Below are 17,607 nucleotides of genomic sequence, written 5' to 3' on the forward strand. Positions count from 1 at the left end.
AGCTGAGGTTAATTTCCAGAGGTTCACAGTTCCAAAGTTTTGAGTCCTCTGAAAGTCCATATTTCTTCTGATATAAGAGAAAAACATCATTCCACGGTCCTTTAAAAAAAAAAAATTCCACCTGTGGTTCTGTAATAGGGATCATCTCAGAGCTAAAATCCAAATGGCAATAAGCCAGCTAAGTCTTCATTACCCATGTGAAGAGAGGGAATAGGAAATTGACTTGGTTGTGGCTCTGAAATGTAGGACTCTTTAAAGAAAATTTATTCATAGAATTTGGGATGCTGCTTATTAGTCACAACACTTGCCAGGGCTTTCTGTCTGTGGCTCCCCCTGCCAATACCATTTTTATGTGATCTGGTGTAATACTTGTACGGTTTTTGGTGATGTGTTTGTTGTCTCGGTACTGTTTTGGTAAATTTAACATCAAGCTTAGTTTCCATACCCCAGAGGATATGTTTTAAAAAAAAGGGGAGGAAATGCCCCGGGGATCATCCGGGCAGTGGCAGCAAGCCACCTGGTAAGAACAGCTGACCACCGGCCACCCAGTGTCGGTATCCGAGTTTATTCCTTGGTCTAGTGGCTCCTGAATTTCCCTCATAGTGATGGCTTGCAGAGCCATCCGGAGTGAGGGACTGAAAGTAAAATTATTGGTGGCTGGAATGCGTGTTCTTTTTTATGCACTCTGAATCAGAAAAGTGATCATTGTTCGTGGAGTCTGCAGATGTGACATACAGTAGCTGCAGGGAAGCACCGAGAGATGGGCTTGCCTTATGATTAAAATGTCAAAACTCCACTGAGAGAAATTGGGAATTAAGAAACTCCTGGATGACATGCTGACAGTCAGGGATCTCCTTATTCTAGTGGCTGATCGAACTAATAGACTGCACTAGGTCTGGAGACTCCTGATTCTTGATCGCTTGCATGTGTGGGTGAAACTTACATACTCTTGGGATTTTGACCTGGACCCGCTTGCTGACTTTGGCCACGAGTTAAACCTTGCAATGTGTGTCATCTTCCTAGGGCTTCAAGGTACAGGTTATCTTCTCAGTGTCATAGCAGAAGTGAGGGGAGATTACACGGAATAAAGTTGTGAAATTCTAACATGAGCTAGCAAGTAGGATGATGGCAAGGTTTGTGACAGCACAGGCAGGGGATTGAATGGGTTTTTTGCATGGATTTGCCTGGATGATGATTTTGCCTCTGACTTCAGAGGAGGGGGCAGAAAAGATGAGTCCAGCAGCCACAAACTCTCTTCACATCCACCTCGCTGGCTGAGAACACTGATCCATAAAGACATCCAGCCTGAGCTCGCCATCTCCCTTCTCAGGCCCAAACCTTGTATCTCCACTAAGTCCTGGTGTCTGCCTCTTCTACCGGGCACTGTCTCCTTTAGTCCATTTCCCCCAAGATCCCACACTTTGGACAAAAGAAAGCTCTTCCTTCTCCCTCCAGGTAAGTCCTCCTGCTGGGATGAGAGCTACCTCGAGGTGATGATACCTAGAGCCCAGAGTGGGTAAGAGGCCATCTGCCCAGGCAGCTGGTTCACCTTAGCCATCACCTGGGTGCCAAGGTCCCATCATGTCTGCAGTCCTCACCACCGGCTATCCATCTCTGTCTTGATTAATTTTTCCTAACCCCAAAAGGCACAAGCCTCTGGCATCCAGATTTATCATGGGGGATTTCAAGGAGTAGGTGGTCATTTGCCTCTGGCCACCCGTTTACGATCGGCCTCAAATTTAGACGATGAGTGTTATGTCCGTATGAGGTTCGTGTTTGTGTTTGTGTCTGCGCTGGCGTGTGCCTGCCTATATTGGTCCCGGAGCTGATCCAGCTCTACTGAAGAGAAGGGGATGAATCCCAGAACTTTAAACCGGGGTCCCCTTTCTGATCACTCTGTTGTGTACCAGGAAATAGTATTTTTAAATGAATATTTTGGTTGTTTTGTAAATATGGTAGTTACACTCCTTTGTGGTTTTCAGCTCAAAGCTTTACTTTAATTGTAAACATTTAAGACATGTCACACTATTTATAACCGTCTTCTAAAACAAGTCTTGGTTTATTCTGAAATCTCCAAATACAACCATGACCAGGGTTCAAGCCTCAAGGAGGTTCTGCCGTCAGCTTAAAAAAACCAGAAAACAAAAACAAGAAAATAAGCATGTAATACAGGAGCCAAAAAACAAAACAAAACAAAAACAAAAACCCAAAAAAGCCTCACAAAGGAAAAAAAAAAAAAAAGATCTGTGTTTGGGAGAAACGCAAAGGCAGCTGCCAGGAGCAGCAAATGGTCCCGTCGCCTGGGTCCCTGTGATGGGAGGTGAGCGCGTGAGAATGAGGTTGAAAAAGCAGTTCGGGAGATGCTTGCACCAGGAGCTAGGGCATCCGTCAGGATTCATACTCTGGCCAGCAGGGAGCCAGCTAGCCGCTCACCATGTGGGCCTTTAACAGAAGTGATAGATAGAAACCCCGGTACCAGAAGCGTGTGGCAGAGATGAACCTTGAGGGACAAAAAGATTGGAGGTAAGAAATCAGATGAGGAGGTGGTTGCTTGTTTTTTGTTTGGGTGTGTGGCAGGGGTTGGTAATAGTCTAGGAATGCGGGAAAGAAGACCTGGATCAAGCTAGAGGCAGAGAGAAGGAACCCGATCGAAGAATGAAGGATTGACCCTCACATGTCTTGGCTAATAATTTGGATTTGGGGGAAGGAGGGTGCATGGCCTCCTGTGGACACGGGGACAAATGGCCACTGATAAAACGGCTTAAACCACACTGGAGGGCAGAGCACCTGCAGGGCTTAAACTGCCCTGGAGGGCAGAGGCACCTGCAGGGCTGTGCTCCTTTGGGAGGCTCTGGGGAAGACTGTTTGCCTTTTGCAGCTTCTAGAAATGGCTCTTATTCCCTGACTCATGGCGCTTCCCTGTTCAAAGCCAGCGATGGTCATCGAGGCTTTTCTCCATCTCAGCACCTGGCCCTGCTCACGGGAGGGCCCTCGTGATCCCCCTGAGGCCATGTGATGGTGCGCTCGTCTCCCCCATTTTCACGAGGCGAGTGAACAGAGGCAGGAGAACAGAAGCACCGTGAGGAGACTCCAGAGGCTTGTAGGGCAGACAGGTTTGGGAGGGAAGCTGATGAAACCCATGAGACGCACCCTTGGAACTTCTAGTAAAGGAAACAGAGAACTATCAGTGCTGAGCCGGAATTCTGGAAAGAGATGGCCCTGGGAGGGACAAGCCTAGGAGTCATTCTCAGAGATGCTGTATGAGAAATGAACAACCTGGATGGCTGATTTTTTTAATTGAGGTATAATTGACAGATAACATTACATTGGTTTCAGGTGTGCAACCTGACTCCCTATTTGTATACAACGTATTATTCACTGCAGCCATCGTGCTGTATATTAACATCCCCAGGATTTCTTTCTTTTAAAACTGGACGTCTGTACCTTTTGACCCTCTTGGATGGCCTGTGGATGGAGGGCCAGACCCTTAGAAAACACCCAGGCTCTGCTTTGCTGGAAGGAGAAGTCAGCAGGGCTTAGGGAGAGGAAAACCAGAAGAGCACAGTTTCAGCGACATCCAGAATGAGAGAGGGTTGGACAGGAGAAGGCAGGGTATGAAAACATGGACATGATCAGGCTTTCCGCACAAGTCTGTGTTAAGAACGTTTCTGGAAAAGATGTCTTGCAACCAGTACCTCCCAGGAGCCGGGGCTCAAGTGCAGCCCGCGACTAAGGACTGTCCCGCTTACGGATTGTTCGGACTGAGTGCTAGAAGGAACTGGAGGGAATCCTTGTGGACGCTGTCCCAGAGCCACGCAGCTGGTAAGTAGCCGAGCTGCGTGTCATCCTCTGACTGGCTCTCGCCCTTCACTGTACTCCATGCCCTGTTCTCGACTACAAACCATGGGCCAGCAGCAGTCTGAGCTGTACATTGTCCCCATTCCCAGTTGGTGGCAAGGGGTTTCCGTGATCAACCTCGTCCTCCTCTCCATAAGGACCAATCAGCCCATTCAGAAAAAGGTTGAGCGATAGAATTTCCTGATAATGATATGCTCGTGTGATTTCCTTCCATTGTAGTGAAGAATCTATTTTTTGAGGCCTAGACATTAAGTTATGGGAGTTAAGAAAAGGAAAATAACATTTTCCACACCCCCCCCCCAACTACATGTACCTGTTTGGTGAATCCCTGTTCATCTTCAAAAATCCTTCTCATGTGTTGCCTTCTTCGGGAAGCTTTCCATGTTCTTCTCCCCCAGTCTCTGGCATGTGACTTTTGTTACGTTGCACAGCAATTTGTTCATGTTTTCTCTGCACGTAAGATCTCCAAGGCCGGGGCTGAGTGTTACCATTACTTGTCCCAGCACCAAGAACCTAGAGGGGCTTCAATATTTGGTGAAAGAATGAATGGTATTTTTATTTCTCAAAAAGCTAAAAAACAAACCATGCTGATCTTCTCGGGTTGGGGAATGGCGTGCGTGCTTGCTGGCAACATATTGTCGACTAATGTCGCTAAAAATTACTTGTACCACAGCAAGATCTGCATCAAAGGAGAAAAAAAATCAGATCTACTGTAGGTATCGAACCCAGAGCCCTTTCTCTTTTGGCAGCATATGAACACAAGATTCTGAAAATTGGTTGAACATCATGGCGCATCCACATTTAGTCATCATTTAATACAATTAAACCAACATTTACAGCGTCGACGCTTGCACAAAGCTCCGTGCCAAGCACTATGGTGGTAAAAGCAAACGATCCTGTTCTGAGCAGCTGCTATTAAGTCATTCTTACATGAAGTGCCCCTGAGTACTTGACTCAGCGCTATTTCTGTTGATGTCAGGGTGAAATCCCACTGCCTGTCCCTTCCCGTTAGCGTTCGAAACTTGCACCCGCTTGGTGACGTCTCCCACCACCACCATTCCCTTGTTGCCCACACAGCATTTTTGTCCTATCTCTTTGGGAGGGAGTCTCCCCTCTCTGTTGTCTGGCTGTATGTGTCTCTGTCTTCTACCCCGTGGGTCAGCAAAATAAGATCCTCGCCCCAAATGGAGCTTGCCGCCTGTTCTTAGAAATCCGATTGTATCGGCCAGCCGCGCTCTCCCCTCTCTGTGTCGTGTGTGCCGGCTTTGGCGTACCACAGTGCTGATTGGAGCGGCCACAACAGGGAACCTTCTGGCCCGCGGTGCCAGAAGTAGTTACTCTCTGGCCCTCTCTACAAAAAGTTGGCTGACCTCTGCTCCAACATGTTGAGACATCCTTTGAGACAGCAGGGGTGTTGTATACTTGAAGGTTTTTAACCCCGACGGCTGTTCTTTTCCCCAGTCATTCGACCCATGTTGGAGTCCCACTGTGTGCAGGCGCTGTTCCGGGCGCTGGCAGGACATCCCTCAAAGAGCCAAGCCAAGTCTCTGCTCTCATGGAGCTTACCTTCTACTGGTGGGGCGGCGGGGAGTGATGATGGCTCGGTGGCCAAACTACTAGAATATGTTGGATGACAAAAGTTACAGAGGAAGGCAGAGAGAGGTGGGGTGGGCGGGGGGGAGAAGGGTTGCCGCGCTGGTGGGGGGTAGGTGGCCATCTTGGTAACAGGGGGAATCGGTTTTATGTGGGTTCACAAGGAGGTAACACTGCTGCAGAGAGTCCCGTGGATTCCAAAAGCTTTGGGAGGGGGAGATGGGACGTGCTTGGCATGTTCCAGGCATCACAAGGAGGCCGTGTGCCCGGAGCAGAGCAAGGGCTAGCGTGGGTGGAAATGAGGTCACTGGCTGAGTCTGTTTTCTGAGGCTGGTTTTATTCTGCTGACTTGCTCCCTGAGTGAGATGGGAAGCCCCTGGAGGGGAGAGCAGAGAAGAGGCAGGCTCAGTCACGTTTTAACAGGATCTTCGGCTTCAGAGGAAAAGATTGCGGGTGGGGGCCAGAGGAGCAGAAGGCAGGAAGCCATTCGGAAAGGTGTTGTGATAACCCAGGTGAGGCATGATGTTGGCTGGCCCACGATCTGGCGAGAGTGCCAGATTCCGGCTTCTCGGGCCAGCTCTCTTAATGTCTCTCTCTCTCTCTTTTTTTTTTTCTCTTAATGTCTCTTGACTCAGAGGTCAGCGTTTCCAGTGGGGTCAGCAGGGGAATCACCTCTAGAAATTGTGATTGCACCACACTGGGATGGCATCCTGGCACCTGCAGAAAAATACAGTCCTCCCCACTCTCCAGACACCTTTGGGGCTCATCCCCATGTGGGGATCTATTGGGAGGCGTTCTTGGTGCACCTGAGAACAAAGCAGACCCAAAGGGCGATGGCTTCCCTTTAATTTAAGTTCTTCCTTAAAGTTCTTCTCTTCCCTTCCTTCCGATGGGAAGAGAGAAGAAATTCAATTTAGTGAAAATTCCATTTTTCCACGATTAACCAAAATAATGATTAATAGGTAGACCCTTTCAATTTCATCCAAGCCATGTCGTGGAAGGGGTGGGGAGGACCGAGTGGGGATGGCAGGTCTCATACCACAGCAGCCCTGCGGTTGCCGCTGCGGGTTGTGAAGACGTGAGCAAGCTTTCATATTTCAAATCTCAGCTGCCTGTTTCTTCTCTCTCGTGTAGTTAATATTCGCGAATGGCTGAAGATCTCTTTAAGATACCAGGCTTCTATGAAGCCAGCAGCTCTTTAATTTTTAACAAACTCAGCACGCACTTGACACTTTTAATGATCAGTTGCCGTTCGTTCGGTTGATGGCAAGATGAGCGTTAGCTTAACCAAAGCCCCACGTGGTATTTCTGAGGGATGCTATTTCAGAAAGGGGCAACACGTTCTGGAAATCGCGAGTTTGTAAATAAATAGGGGTGTGACTACAAAAAGGCCCATTGTCGGAATCACTGAACGGTAGCTGTGGATGTGAAGCCTTCCCATCAAGCAGGCCCACGAACCCCCCCCAACCCCCCCTGACCCCCCGAGAGTGATTGGAGCCTGGCGTTCCCCTGGGTGAGCTGCACTGTTCTCCCACAGGCGGCACTGGGCTGCATCTAATATGCCCGCAGTTCCGCAGACCTCGGCTAATGGTCTTGAGAGGGAGAAGGTTCAAAGAGGTTTGGTTCCCAGGCCTGCTAATGAGCGCGAGGCCTCTTCCCCGTTAATGAAGCGGGGTTTGTGTGCGATTCTTTTCTCCTGCCCTTTTTGAAGGGAAGGCAGGCAAGGGTTCACAAAAGCAGCAGCCCGTCTTCATGGCATGGGGAGCGTGCAGCTGGGCCACCCGAAGGCAAGCCTGGTGGGGAGCTCAAAGCTGGCGGAGCTCGAGCCCCAGGCTCTGGGTGTGAGGCTGGACCTCCTGCCGGCCCGGCCTGTCGCTGGCTATAGGGACAAGCCTTTGATGGAACTCTCTGGGCCAGGAGGGCTGCACGGGGTCCCTCAGCAGCCCTTTCAAGCCTCCCCAGAGTAACGTGACTACTTTATTTATCCTGCTGCCTACACTGCAGCCGTGAGCCTGGTTAATAACTTCTCAAATGAATATTGAGGCCACGAAAATCCTTGTCCTAATTAACTAAATCGTTATTAGTCATTGGTACCCAGGCTCACCACAGCCACTGAAAAGGCCCGCAGATATTTTTCTCTGCTTCGCTCTGCCCACCCACATCCCACTGCAGGATTAAACAATAGAATTATTCAGGAGAGTAACGAAGGCATGCCAGAAAACATCGCCTCGATCACAGTCATCTCCGTGAAAGTCAGTGTTTTTCTGCAAGAATATATTTTGGAAGCTGACATCCCCTATTTAAGCATTATCATTTCCGCTGAAGTCATGCGTTGGATTTCATGCACATTTCATGCCCATTTCCACAAGAAGCGCCTTTCTACTTCTCTGAAGCCTGCTGTGGTATCGTAGAGTAAAAAGTCCTTCAGAAGCATAAACTTATTCACATGCAAGTTCATCAATTCAAAGTCATGAAAGACTCTAGTTCGTTAATTAACATTTCTACATTTTAATTCTCCACACAAGGTAAAACTTGGCCGTGACACAATGAGATTATTGTGATTAGATACAAATTATGGAAATTACAGTTTCAATAACTTGCCAGTCTGGAGTAAGACCTTTCAACAAACCAAATTGCGAAAAAAAAAGAGGTTTTTTGTTTTGTTTTGTTTTGCTTTTTGCTGCTTTTGGTGACAGGAACTTTGAGAAAATGTTAGTTGGTACGCTGGCTTAGGGTGTTTCTCCCCGCCTCACTCCCCCAGCGAATAGAAAGAGAATTATTTGGAATGTACACACATTTACCCTCCCATGACCCGCGTTTGGAATTATTCTGAGATGCATTCAAAGCTGACAGCTCCCCATGGCTGACCCCCTCGCGCCTAATCAAATCTTACGTTCTGTTTCCAGATAGCTGATCAGCTTCCTTGGATTTTGCTGATGACCCAGGAGAGCTTCGCCTGAAGATGGAAACACTGGAGTCGGAGCTGACTTGCCCTATTTGTCTGGAGCTCTTTGAGGACCCTCTCCTACTGCCCTGTGCACACAGCCTCTGCTTCAGCTGCGCCCACCGCATCCTGGTGTCGCACTGCGCTACCAACGAGTCTGTGGAGTCCATCACCGCCTTCCAGTGCCCCACCTGCCGACATGTCATCACGCTCAGCCAGCGAGGTCTAGACGGACTCAAGCGCAACGTCACCCTGCAGAACATCATCGACAGGTTCCAGAAAGCCTCCGTGAGCGGGCCCAACTCCCCCAGCGAGACCCGCCGGGAGCGGGCATTCGACGCCAACACCATGACCTCCGCCGAGAAAGTTCTCTGCCAGTTCTGTGACCAGGATCCTGCCCAGGACGCTGTGAAGACCTGTGTCACTTGTGAAGTGTCCTACTGTGATGAGTGCCTGAAAGCCACTCACCCGAACAAGAAGCCCTTTACGGGCCATCGTCTGATTGAGCCAATTCCGGACTCACACATCCGGGGGCTGATGTGCCTGGAGCACGAGGATGAGAAGGTGAATATGTACTGTGTGACCGATGACCAGTTAATCTGTGCCTTGTGTAAACTGGTTGGGCGGCACCGAGATCATCAGGTGGCAGCTTTGAGCGAGCGCTATGACAAATTGAAGGTTAGTCCGATCCGCCTTAAGCCAGCCCCTTTGTGCCAGCAAATGTCATGGAAATAAAAACGTGTATTCGCTGCTAGCTGCACGGCAGGTGAAGGTTTTCTCTTCACCTTTGTTATCTGATTAGTTTTAGCACGTTTTTTTGGCAGCCTGCAAATGTCGCACAATCAGGGTATCTTGTAAGAGTGGACTGCTGCTTGTAATGTTAGCGTTGGCGGGGTGAGGGCGAATTTAAATCTGGGTCATTTTCAGTCCCTGCAGGGGCTCTGAGGGAGAGAGGGGGAGAGCGGGCAGGGGGCGGGGAGAAGGAAAGAAGGGATAGCAGATAAAAATCTGACTTTGGGCATTTGGGGGGCATTTATTTTCTTCACTCATTCAGGAAAGCTAATTTCACCCGAATTGTACCTGTATCCAGTTACTCGCACAAACAGAAGGACAGAGGGAGGAATGCCTACAGCAAATGTGGGGTTTTAGAGGACATGTGACCTTGTATTTCCTGTGTGAATGCTATCCGGCTTATTGGTGAGCTCGAGTGCTCTGACCATCTCGGGTTTGGGCAAGGAATTCCTTTTCGTGTAGGCTTTTTCTTTGGTAACGTCACAGGTGAGGCTCTTTGAACTTCACTTTTAACATGAAATTATTATCCTAACTCCAGCACGGGGAATGATAATTAATATGACTATATGTCAGATTAAAAATCTCACTCTCTAAATATGGATAGAATGCACCAGGGAAGAAATAAGTCAGGTCTCCAGATGTCTGTCGAACTTCAGGCGATGGTGGGTCTAATTACGGCAAACTCAGCCGAGAGTTTGCTCTAATAGTGAGATACTGCCCTCGCTGGTTAATTTTAGATCACAAGACGCCAATTAAAAGGAAAGGAAGTATAAATTAAGGGCTTTGAGTAAATATATATCGAAGCCCTTCCTCTCGGGAAAAACACACACCGCGTTGTTGAGCAAACAAAAAAATGAATCACGTGAGTGAGAGTGTTACCACTCGGGGCGCATCGACCCCTCTCTCAAACGGTTCCTATCACTTTTCCTCAGCGCGCTAATGGGTGCTTGTGTTTCCTGGGAGCTCAGAGTTTGTTCTGTGACGCTGGGATTAAGGGACCACACCTGCGATGTGGTCGGGCTCTTTCTTGAGATGCTGAGGGAAATTGGTGAGCTGAGTGAATCTGGCTTCTGAATGTCACTTGGGGAACAAAAGCCTCACCTGGGCGGCATCTGTCACTTGTAAGCATCCGAGGACTGTTGGTACCCATCTGTGAACTTGGAGAGGAAGTTAAGCCCGAGGATGTAGGTGCTGGGGACAAGGGGAGACGGACGCCGACTGGTTTTCTAGCGTAGTGCGCAGCCCTAGCCGAAAGCACACCTCTACACATACTGAGAGCAGAGGCAACGCGTGTGGGAATTGTGCCTCCGATATTCTTCGGAAACTGACATGGCAGTCTGTCTCAGAAACCGAGATGATCATTTCCGCCCCTTTTCGGTTGCCGGCAGAATGTTTAAGATGAGTGGACGTGGGTGTTTTTTGTTTTCCAAAATGTGAACGTGGTGGACGGCGGTCCTTTCCTTGCCCCTCAAAATGTTCCTTTGACTGGATTAACACTGCCTTTTAATGACCGATCATTAAAACGCCCCAGTGATTGATGTTCAGTATTCAGCAACCTTCAGACTTGATATTTAAACTTGGTAGCCAAGTTCTGCTCATTATTTATGGGCTATCATAAAGGAGTTACTAATGATTTACAGAACGTCTTCAAATTTATGAGGACATGCTATCATGCTCTAGGCTTTTGTGATGAAAATGAAACTCTTCAATTATGAGCCCTACGCATTTGTCTGATCAAGCCTGTGGGTTAGCGGTTGTCGATATGGTCACCAGAGGGCCTGACAGTTAACAGTACAGTATATTTTATCTTCTAATTACAGAAATAGAAGCATATAAACAGCACCTAGTACACCAAAGCACATTTACAGCCATTCAACAAAATATGTTTATGAGCATTTATTTACCATCATTTCACAAAATGTGCTTATGAGCATTTAAACAGGTAACCTGCTAGCACTGCATGTTTGTCCTAAAACACGCCACTTAAGTTAGAATAGAAAGATCATAAGAATATATTGACATTTGGGGCGTCTTGTGATATCTCAGTTGTCACATATTTATGAACATATGTGCTTTTTGTTTATTTAAAAGCCAAGTACAACATGGACATTAATTTTTGAGGAAAGTAATAGCATATCGAAAGGACCAAAAGCAAGGAAAGGTATTTTCTGTTAATTATTAGTTTGGTCTGAACAACTGAATGTGTTCTGTGTCTTTTTCTGTGGCTTTAGCATCTCGGACAGAAATAGATTTGTGATGATGTGGAAATATAAAGCATGGAGAAATGTGAGGGTACTTTCCTTGGGAAGATGGTAGAGGTGCTACACTTATTTGGCTATGTAAGGATGCAGGTGTCTCCTTTTGGAAAATGTGTTTGCTCTTGTGTTAGTAAAAGTCCATTATTTGGGGGTGCCTGGGTGGCTCAGTCGGTTAAGTACCCACCTTCGGCTTAGGTCATGATCCTGGGGTCCTGGGATCAAGCCCTGCATCGGACTCCCTGCTAGTGGGAAGCCTGCTTCTCCCTCTGCCTGCAGCTCCTGCTGCTTGTGCTCCTGTGTGTCCCCCCACCCCCCACGCCCTGGTCTCTCTGTGTCTGACAAAGAAACAAAAGTACAATCTTTAAAAAAAAAGAAATTCCTTAAAAAAAAAAAAGGTCCATTATTTGAAGATGGGAATTCAGTGATTATGAAGAACAGTTATTTCTCGCACTAATCTTAAACTTTGGGGGTCACTTTTACTCGTATTAGGTCTCAGTATATATACACGTGCCTATGTAAAGAATTGGAATATACTTTTGTACATTACAACTCTCTTTCCGGGCACAAAAGAAAAATAAGGGCATAAAAATTCCAACACGTAGGATTCATGCAAATAAAATCTTCCATGTCATCTGAAATAGTGCCGTGTCAGTAATCTGGTGCTGTGAGACACTAGGCATTGGGAGGCACTCATAAAATATTGAAGCAAAGAGAAAATTAAACCAGCATTTCCTGCACTCACTTTTAAGATAAAAAGAAGTCTTCCTGCCAAATGCATGTCATAATGTGGACCTGCTTGTATCATTTTAATTGAATTTTAAGAAGGTTCTCAATCCTCAAGTCTGGATTAAAAGTTTGATTCGTGAACCATAGAATGTAGAAGAGAATTTAGTAGAATGTATTACAGAGTTTTCAAGGAGTTACAGTGCAGTAATTCCATTTTTTTCCATCCCAGCATACAATGTTGGGGCTCTTGCTTCTTTTCTCTAGTTATACCTATAAAAATACAGAAACCGAGAAGAGTTGACCTTTCCTTGCCCTTCAACTTTGGCATAGCCCCACTTCAAGTTAGCTGACGGTGAAGGTCCAAGCCATTGTTTTGCATTTGTGACTCCCAAGGCTGGCTCCAGGCATTCATTTGTGTTATGCCCATTTCGATGGGGCGTCCCACTGGACTTTTGTCATCATTTGATAAAGGCTCCAATGAAAGCTCCACCTTGCTGCGTCGTCCTTTTCATCTGGAGGTAAAGCAGAGGCATTTGCTCTTGGGTTTCATTTGTAGATTGTAAGGTTCCATAATTTTGAAAGTCGTGTGCTTTATTTGCATTTGGGAAAGTTGTTAGTGGATACTTGGCTAGACATTTTTTTTCTCTTTCCTTAGAATTTCTAGAACTTGTTTCTTCTTTGAAAATAGTAGCCGATATAGTACAGGTTCCAGTGAAAAGGGGTGTGTGTGTGTGTGTGTGTGTGTTGCATGGTGTATCCCTGATGTGGATAGAGGCTGGCGATGCTTAGACACCCTCCATTGTGCAGGCTGGACCCCCACCACAGGGAGTTATACGGCCCCAAATGTCCATAGCGCCCAGGTTGAGAAACCCTGATCCCTGAGAGGAATTTAGTGTTTAGCACTGTATTAATTTGCTAGGGCCGCCGTAACAAGGGACCACAAAGTGACATGAAGGACAGATACTTAACTATCTCACAGTTCTGGAGGCTGCGTTCCAGGCCTCTCTCCTTGGGTTGTAGGTGGCTGTCTCCTCTCGTCTCTTCATTTGGCATTCTCCTCGTGTGCTTGTCTTTGTGTTTGCATCTCCCTGCTTTATAAAGAACACCAGTCATATTGGAGGAAGGAGCCACTGTACTCTGGTATGACCTCATTATAACTAAGTGTACTGGCAGTGAACCTGTACCCGAGTAAGGTCACGTTCCGAAGTCCTGGGGGTTAGGACTTCAACATGTGAATTGGGAGATGGGGCACAATTCTACCCATAGCCGTTACTGACTTCAGTGTATACCTAATTGTCTAGTCAACTGAGCACATACTCTCCCTCCATCAAGGATTTTATTGCCTAAGGTTAGGCAGAGCCCTTTGCTCATACAACCCCATCACTCACCTAAGACTGACCATGGGGGCTCGCGGATCATTAATTCTCTACAAATTCTTGTCAGCTGCTTGACTGGTGATCGACTACAAACCCTGCATGAAAACTTGAATTCATAATAATGGTGTAGGTATTCATCCTTCTGTAGGAAGAAACATTCTGTAAGAGAATTTCTAAATAAGAGCAGAACCAGTTATTACAGCATATTTTATTTTATCCACCTGGACGCCAACCAGTATTGTGATCTATATTGCACTTTGTTGGCTTGAATGGTGTGAATTTTGATAAACTGAGTCTCAACAAGTGGTGTTCACGTGGGTTTCGTGCTACCGTGTGAGGGACACTTGGGAGACCCACCGTACCCATTGTTTCATTTATACTCCAGCCAGCGATAGTGGCATGTAGGTTTTTTTAACAGGCCACCAAATAATAAGCTCATAGATGCTGAATAAATGAACAGGCACAGTCTCCTTCTTCATGGAACTTGTAGTCTAGTAGAGAATTCCAATCATGTAAATGTTTGTTGGTGGCGGAGGGAGGCCCAGCATGCCCAAAGCTGGGACACCAACCCCACACCCAAGCGCTGGAGAAGGGCTTCCCAGAAAAGGACCGTTGCACCACCATTCCAAGCCTATTAGAAAACAGTATCGAATTTGCTAGATGTCTGTAAATTCCCCGGGATTAGTCATTCTTTTTTATTGTTATCTCACATGACATCCCTTGTGCAACCCTATATAGTAATTCAAACCAGTTCACAATAATTCCAGGCTAGATTTTAATCTAAAATATAGCTATACCTTATGACGTTTTGCCACAGACCAGTGTACTATGTGGGTGAGTCAGACATATGTCTTGTAAAATGTTTTGGTTATATGGGGTCTCACCAGTTCTAACTGGGCCCTTCAAAATGCAGTTCTGCTTGTGTTTCTTTCAATCTGCAGTGTATGTTTAAAGTCCCCTTGCGATAAAAATATGGTTTCCAAGTATTTGTAAGTTATGTTAAACCTGTATTTGAATTTTCTTCATTTGGTACTGAAAGGATTTATGATACACAGAGTAAAAGAAAACATCTCTGAGGATAAGTTTTTAACAGTAAGCTTAAGGCCACACCCTTCTCCCTGAAGAATCTCCTCTCCCTTCCTTCACCTGCAAAGAGGAAGGTATTTTTGCCTGATGCTTTATTATCATTGGAATCATTTGCAGTAAGTTTGACGAGTTCTGGAAAATACACAAATAAGTATACAGTCATGTGGCTGTGTAAACACATGTAATTCTTGGGTACATTGCTTATTGTTCAAAAAACAGAGCTAACGATGTACTTACTTGCATAGACACTTGGGAGAACAAAATAAAATATTTTACATAAACCTCACTGTCATGCCTAGAGCAGAGGAAGCCCGCAATATATGTTAGAACAAAACAGTGTTTCTTGGAAACCAGGGGCTAGAATGGGGTGGTGTGATGGGTAAGGTATGGACTTGGGAGGAAGACCGCCTTCCAATTATTTTGTAATATAGCTTGTATTATTTGTGAGATAAGGGTCCATGTTGTTGCTTTAATGTGTTTTGTCGTTTTGTTTCTAAAGCCCCCGGGAAAGGGCAGAGGCAGAACAGTGAATAAACACTTGTTGATGGACGTGTCCAGAATTGATGGGTTAGAGACGTATGTTTTGGGATTTGAAGGAGGAAGAGATGACTGGTCTTGAGTAGACAAGAAACCTCGCTTCGGGGTGGTGGGTTTTAAGCTGCCATGACAGATCGGTGGATTATGCATCAAAGTAGAGAGAGGCCTTCCACAGTAGTGAGGCCAGCAGAGACCTGTTGGCAGGAATCTGCAAGATGGTTTAGAGATTCTAGACAATGCTGGCTAGAGCCCGGGGTGCCGACTGAGGGGCCAGGAGAGAGAATGTTGGAAGAATCATGTTGGGGGAGATTTTGAAAGCCATTGAATGCCTACCTAAGAGTTGGGGACATTTTTACTCTTCTCTATGTGGTTAACACTGAAGTGACTTTGTTTTTGAGAGAGAGGCTGATGAAATGCATATTTTCTCAAGGTAAGGTCAAATGAACCTATCCGCGTCCACAGAAGAAATAGAGGGGGAAAAGACATTCACATTTCTTTACAATTTATGGTCTCTTTTTTAAGTGACAAGGTGAAGTAGTATCATAGCTCAAAACCCACCACACTGTCAACAGAAACATGCAGCGGTGGGGATTCAGCATCCTGCCCGGGAAGAAACAGGAAGGTATCATCGCTTGGCTCTTGGATCCAGGCATCAATGTGATTCTTTTTCTGCTTTCCTGGTGCAGCGCGACACACGGGGGATGACGTGTGCTAATTTCTTCTGACTCTTTGAGTCACTCAAAGAAGGGTGCCGTTCAAGCCTCCGAATGCCTGCTAATACAGCTAAGTAATGTTTTAGAGCCAGAAGCAACCTTGGTGCTCCCCTTGTCTTATCCCCCTTCTGCAGATGAGGAGTTGCGGGTTGAGAGCAGTCACAGGCATTGCCGCCGAGCACCCAGCGAGGTGCCTGCACCAGGTCTAGACACAGCCACTCTGTGGCCCAGTCTGTCCTGTGTCTTCCGCTCCTTCCTGCCGCAGCTGCCAGTGCTAGCACATGAATCTTGCCTCTCAGTGCTCTGGGCATCCCTGAGGCTCCTTTTGAGGCGTTGAGACTAAATACGGTGATTTTACAGTGTTTTGGAACAAAACTGGCCTGAATATAAGCCACCATCGTGGATGTAGGCTGATGCCTCTAGGACCACCAAAAAGCTGCTTTAAGATATCTCATGCTGGGATGCCTGAGTGGCTCAGTCAGTTAAGCGGCAGCCTTTAGCTCAGGTCAGGATCCCAGGGTCCTGGGATCGAGTCCCGCATTGGGCTACCTGCGTGGCAGGGAGTCTGCTTCTCCCTTTGCCTGCCGCTTGTGTTCACTCTCTTTCTGTCTCTCTGACAAATAAATAAATAAAATCTTAAGAAAAAAAAAAAAGACATCCGTATGTCGTTATTTTTTACTGCTGCACCAGTGTAGGCTGGGTTGTCTTGAGGGGCTGGACCTCATGTCAAGAGGCAGGTTCAGAGATGGACCCCGGTGCCCTCAGGGACACCACAGAGAAGAGGATGCTCACGTGGAAACAAATGAACTGTTAATTGCAGCTTAAATGAGCTCATTAATTTCCCTCAGGGGAGTTTTTTCCCTGAGTGTCTTAATATACAGATAACAATTTAATTTTATTTAAATATACAAGCTGAGTGAGTGTAAGTGAGGAGTATCTGTTTGTGCATGGTACTTGAGTTCGGTTGAAAAGTTGTGAAAGAATGTGATTCATCTTGGTGGGTCCAGAGTTAAAGCTAGTAGAATATGCAGAAATTACATTAACTGAGCAGTCCGGTTTTTTAAGGCTGAGATATTCAAAATTCTCCTTCCTTCCATGTCATTGACATGAATTAAGTCCTTCTTTTTGATACTGGATGAGTAATAAAGAAGACGTGAGTGGCCTGAGAAATTGAATGTGGCTAAAGATTTTATTCATTCTCAATAGGTGACGTAAGTGTTCTGGAAAAATCTGATAAAATCGCATTTACAAAATCCACTTAAAACTTACTCACTTGATGCTTTGGACTTCGAGGCATGATACTTAAAGTCTTTGCATACCCGTGAGGATAGCTTTTCAGCTGACAGAGGAAACACATTTTGCATTTCTCATCAAAAAAGAAAATGCTTGTAAAGTGCCTACCGTGGTGATTGGCACATAGTAAGCGTTCCATGAGCGTGAGGTATTATTATATCTGGGCATTTACTGTTACAGTAAAGGCTTCATTGGTGTAATCCAATAGTGGATTTCCTGACAGTATCATAAATTACTCAGTGGTTATAGGGTCGATTTGTGTTTCTGGTTGACATGGGAAACTGAACAACCTTCAGGGGAATTATAATTGGGTGGAAACTTTGATTTGTCCTTCTCTCGAAACCAAGCTAGGTAGTAAAATGAACTTTTAAGAAGCAGTGAGGAGTAGACTGAAAGAGAGGGCTTGAAGAACAGGCACCATTTTGAAGTCC

The 17,607-nt window shown here is 46.2% G+C and overlaps 1 protein-coding gene across 6 annotated transcripts in view; it reads left to right on the forward strand.

The window, feature by feature from the left end:
* Positions 1-17,607, forward strand: part of MID1 (midline 1) — a 343,241-nt gene that overhangs the window by 229,482 nt on the left and 96,152 nt on the right. For 5 of the 6 annotated variants that reach the window (XM_059386248.1, XM_059386247.1, XM_059386252.1 and 2 more), the window contains exon 2: positions 8,358-9,073. In XM_059386248.1, the coding sequence (XP_059242231.1) occupies positions 8,414-9,073 (660 nt within the window). In that variant the 5' untranslated portion in view covers positions 8,358-8,413. The remainder of the gene's footprint in view (positions 1-8,357; positions 9,074-17,607) is intronic. The other variant, XM_059386250.1, reaches the window with a different exon arrangement.

This window comes from Mustela nigripes, chromosome X (assembly GCF_022355385.1).
Source record: "Mustela nigripes isolate SB6536 chromosome X, MUSNIG.SB6536, whole genome shotgun sequence".
Taxonomy (NCBI): Eukaryota; Metazoa; Chordata; class Mammalia; order Carnivora; family Mustelidae; genus Mustela; species Mustela nigripes.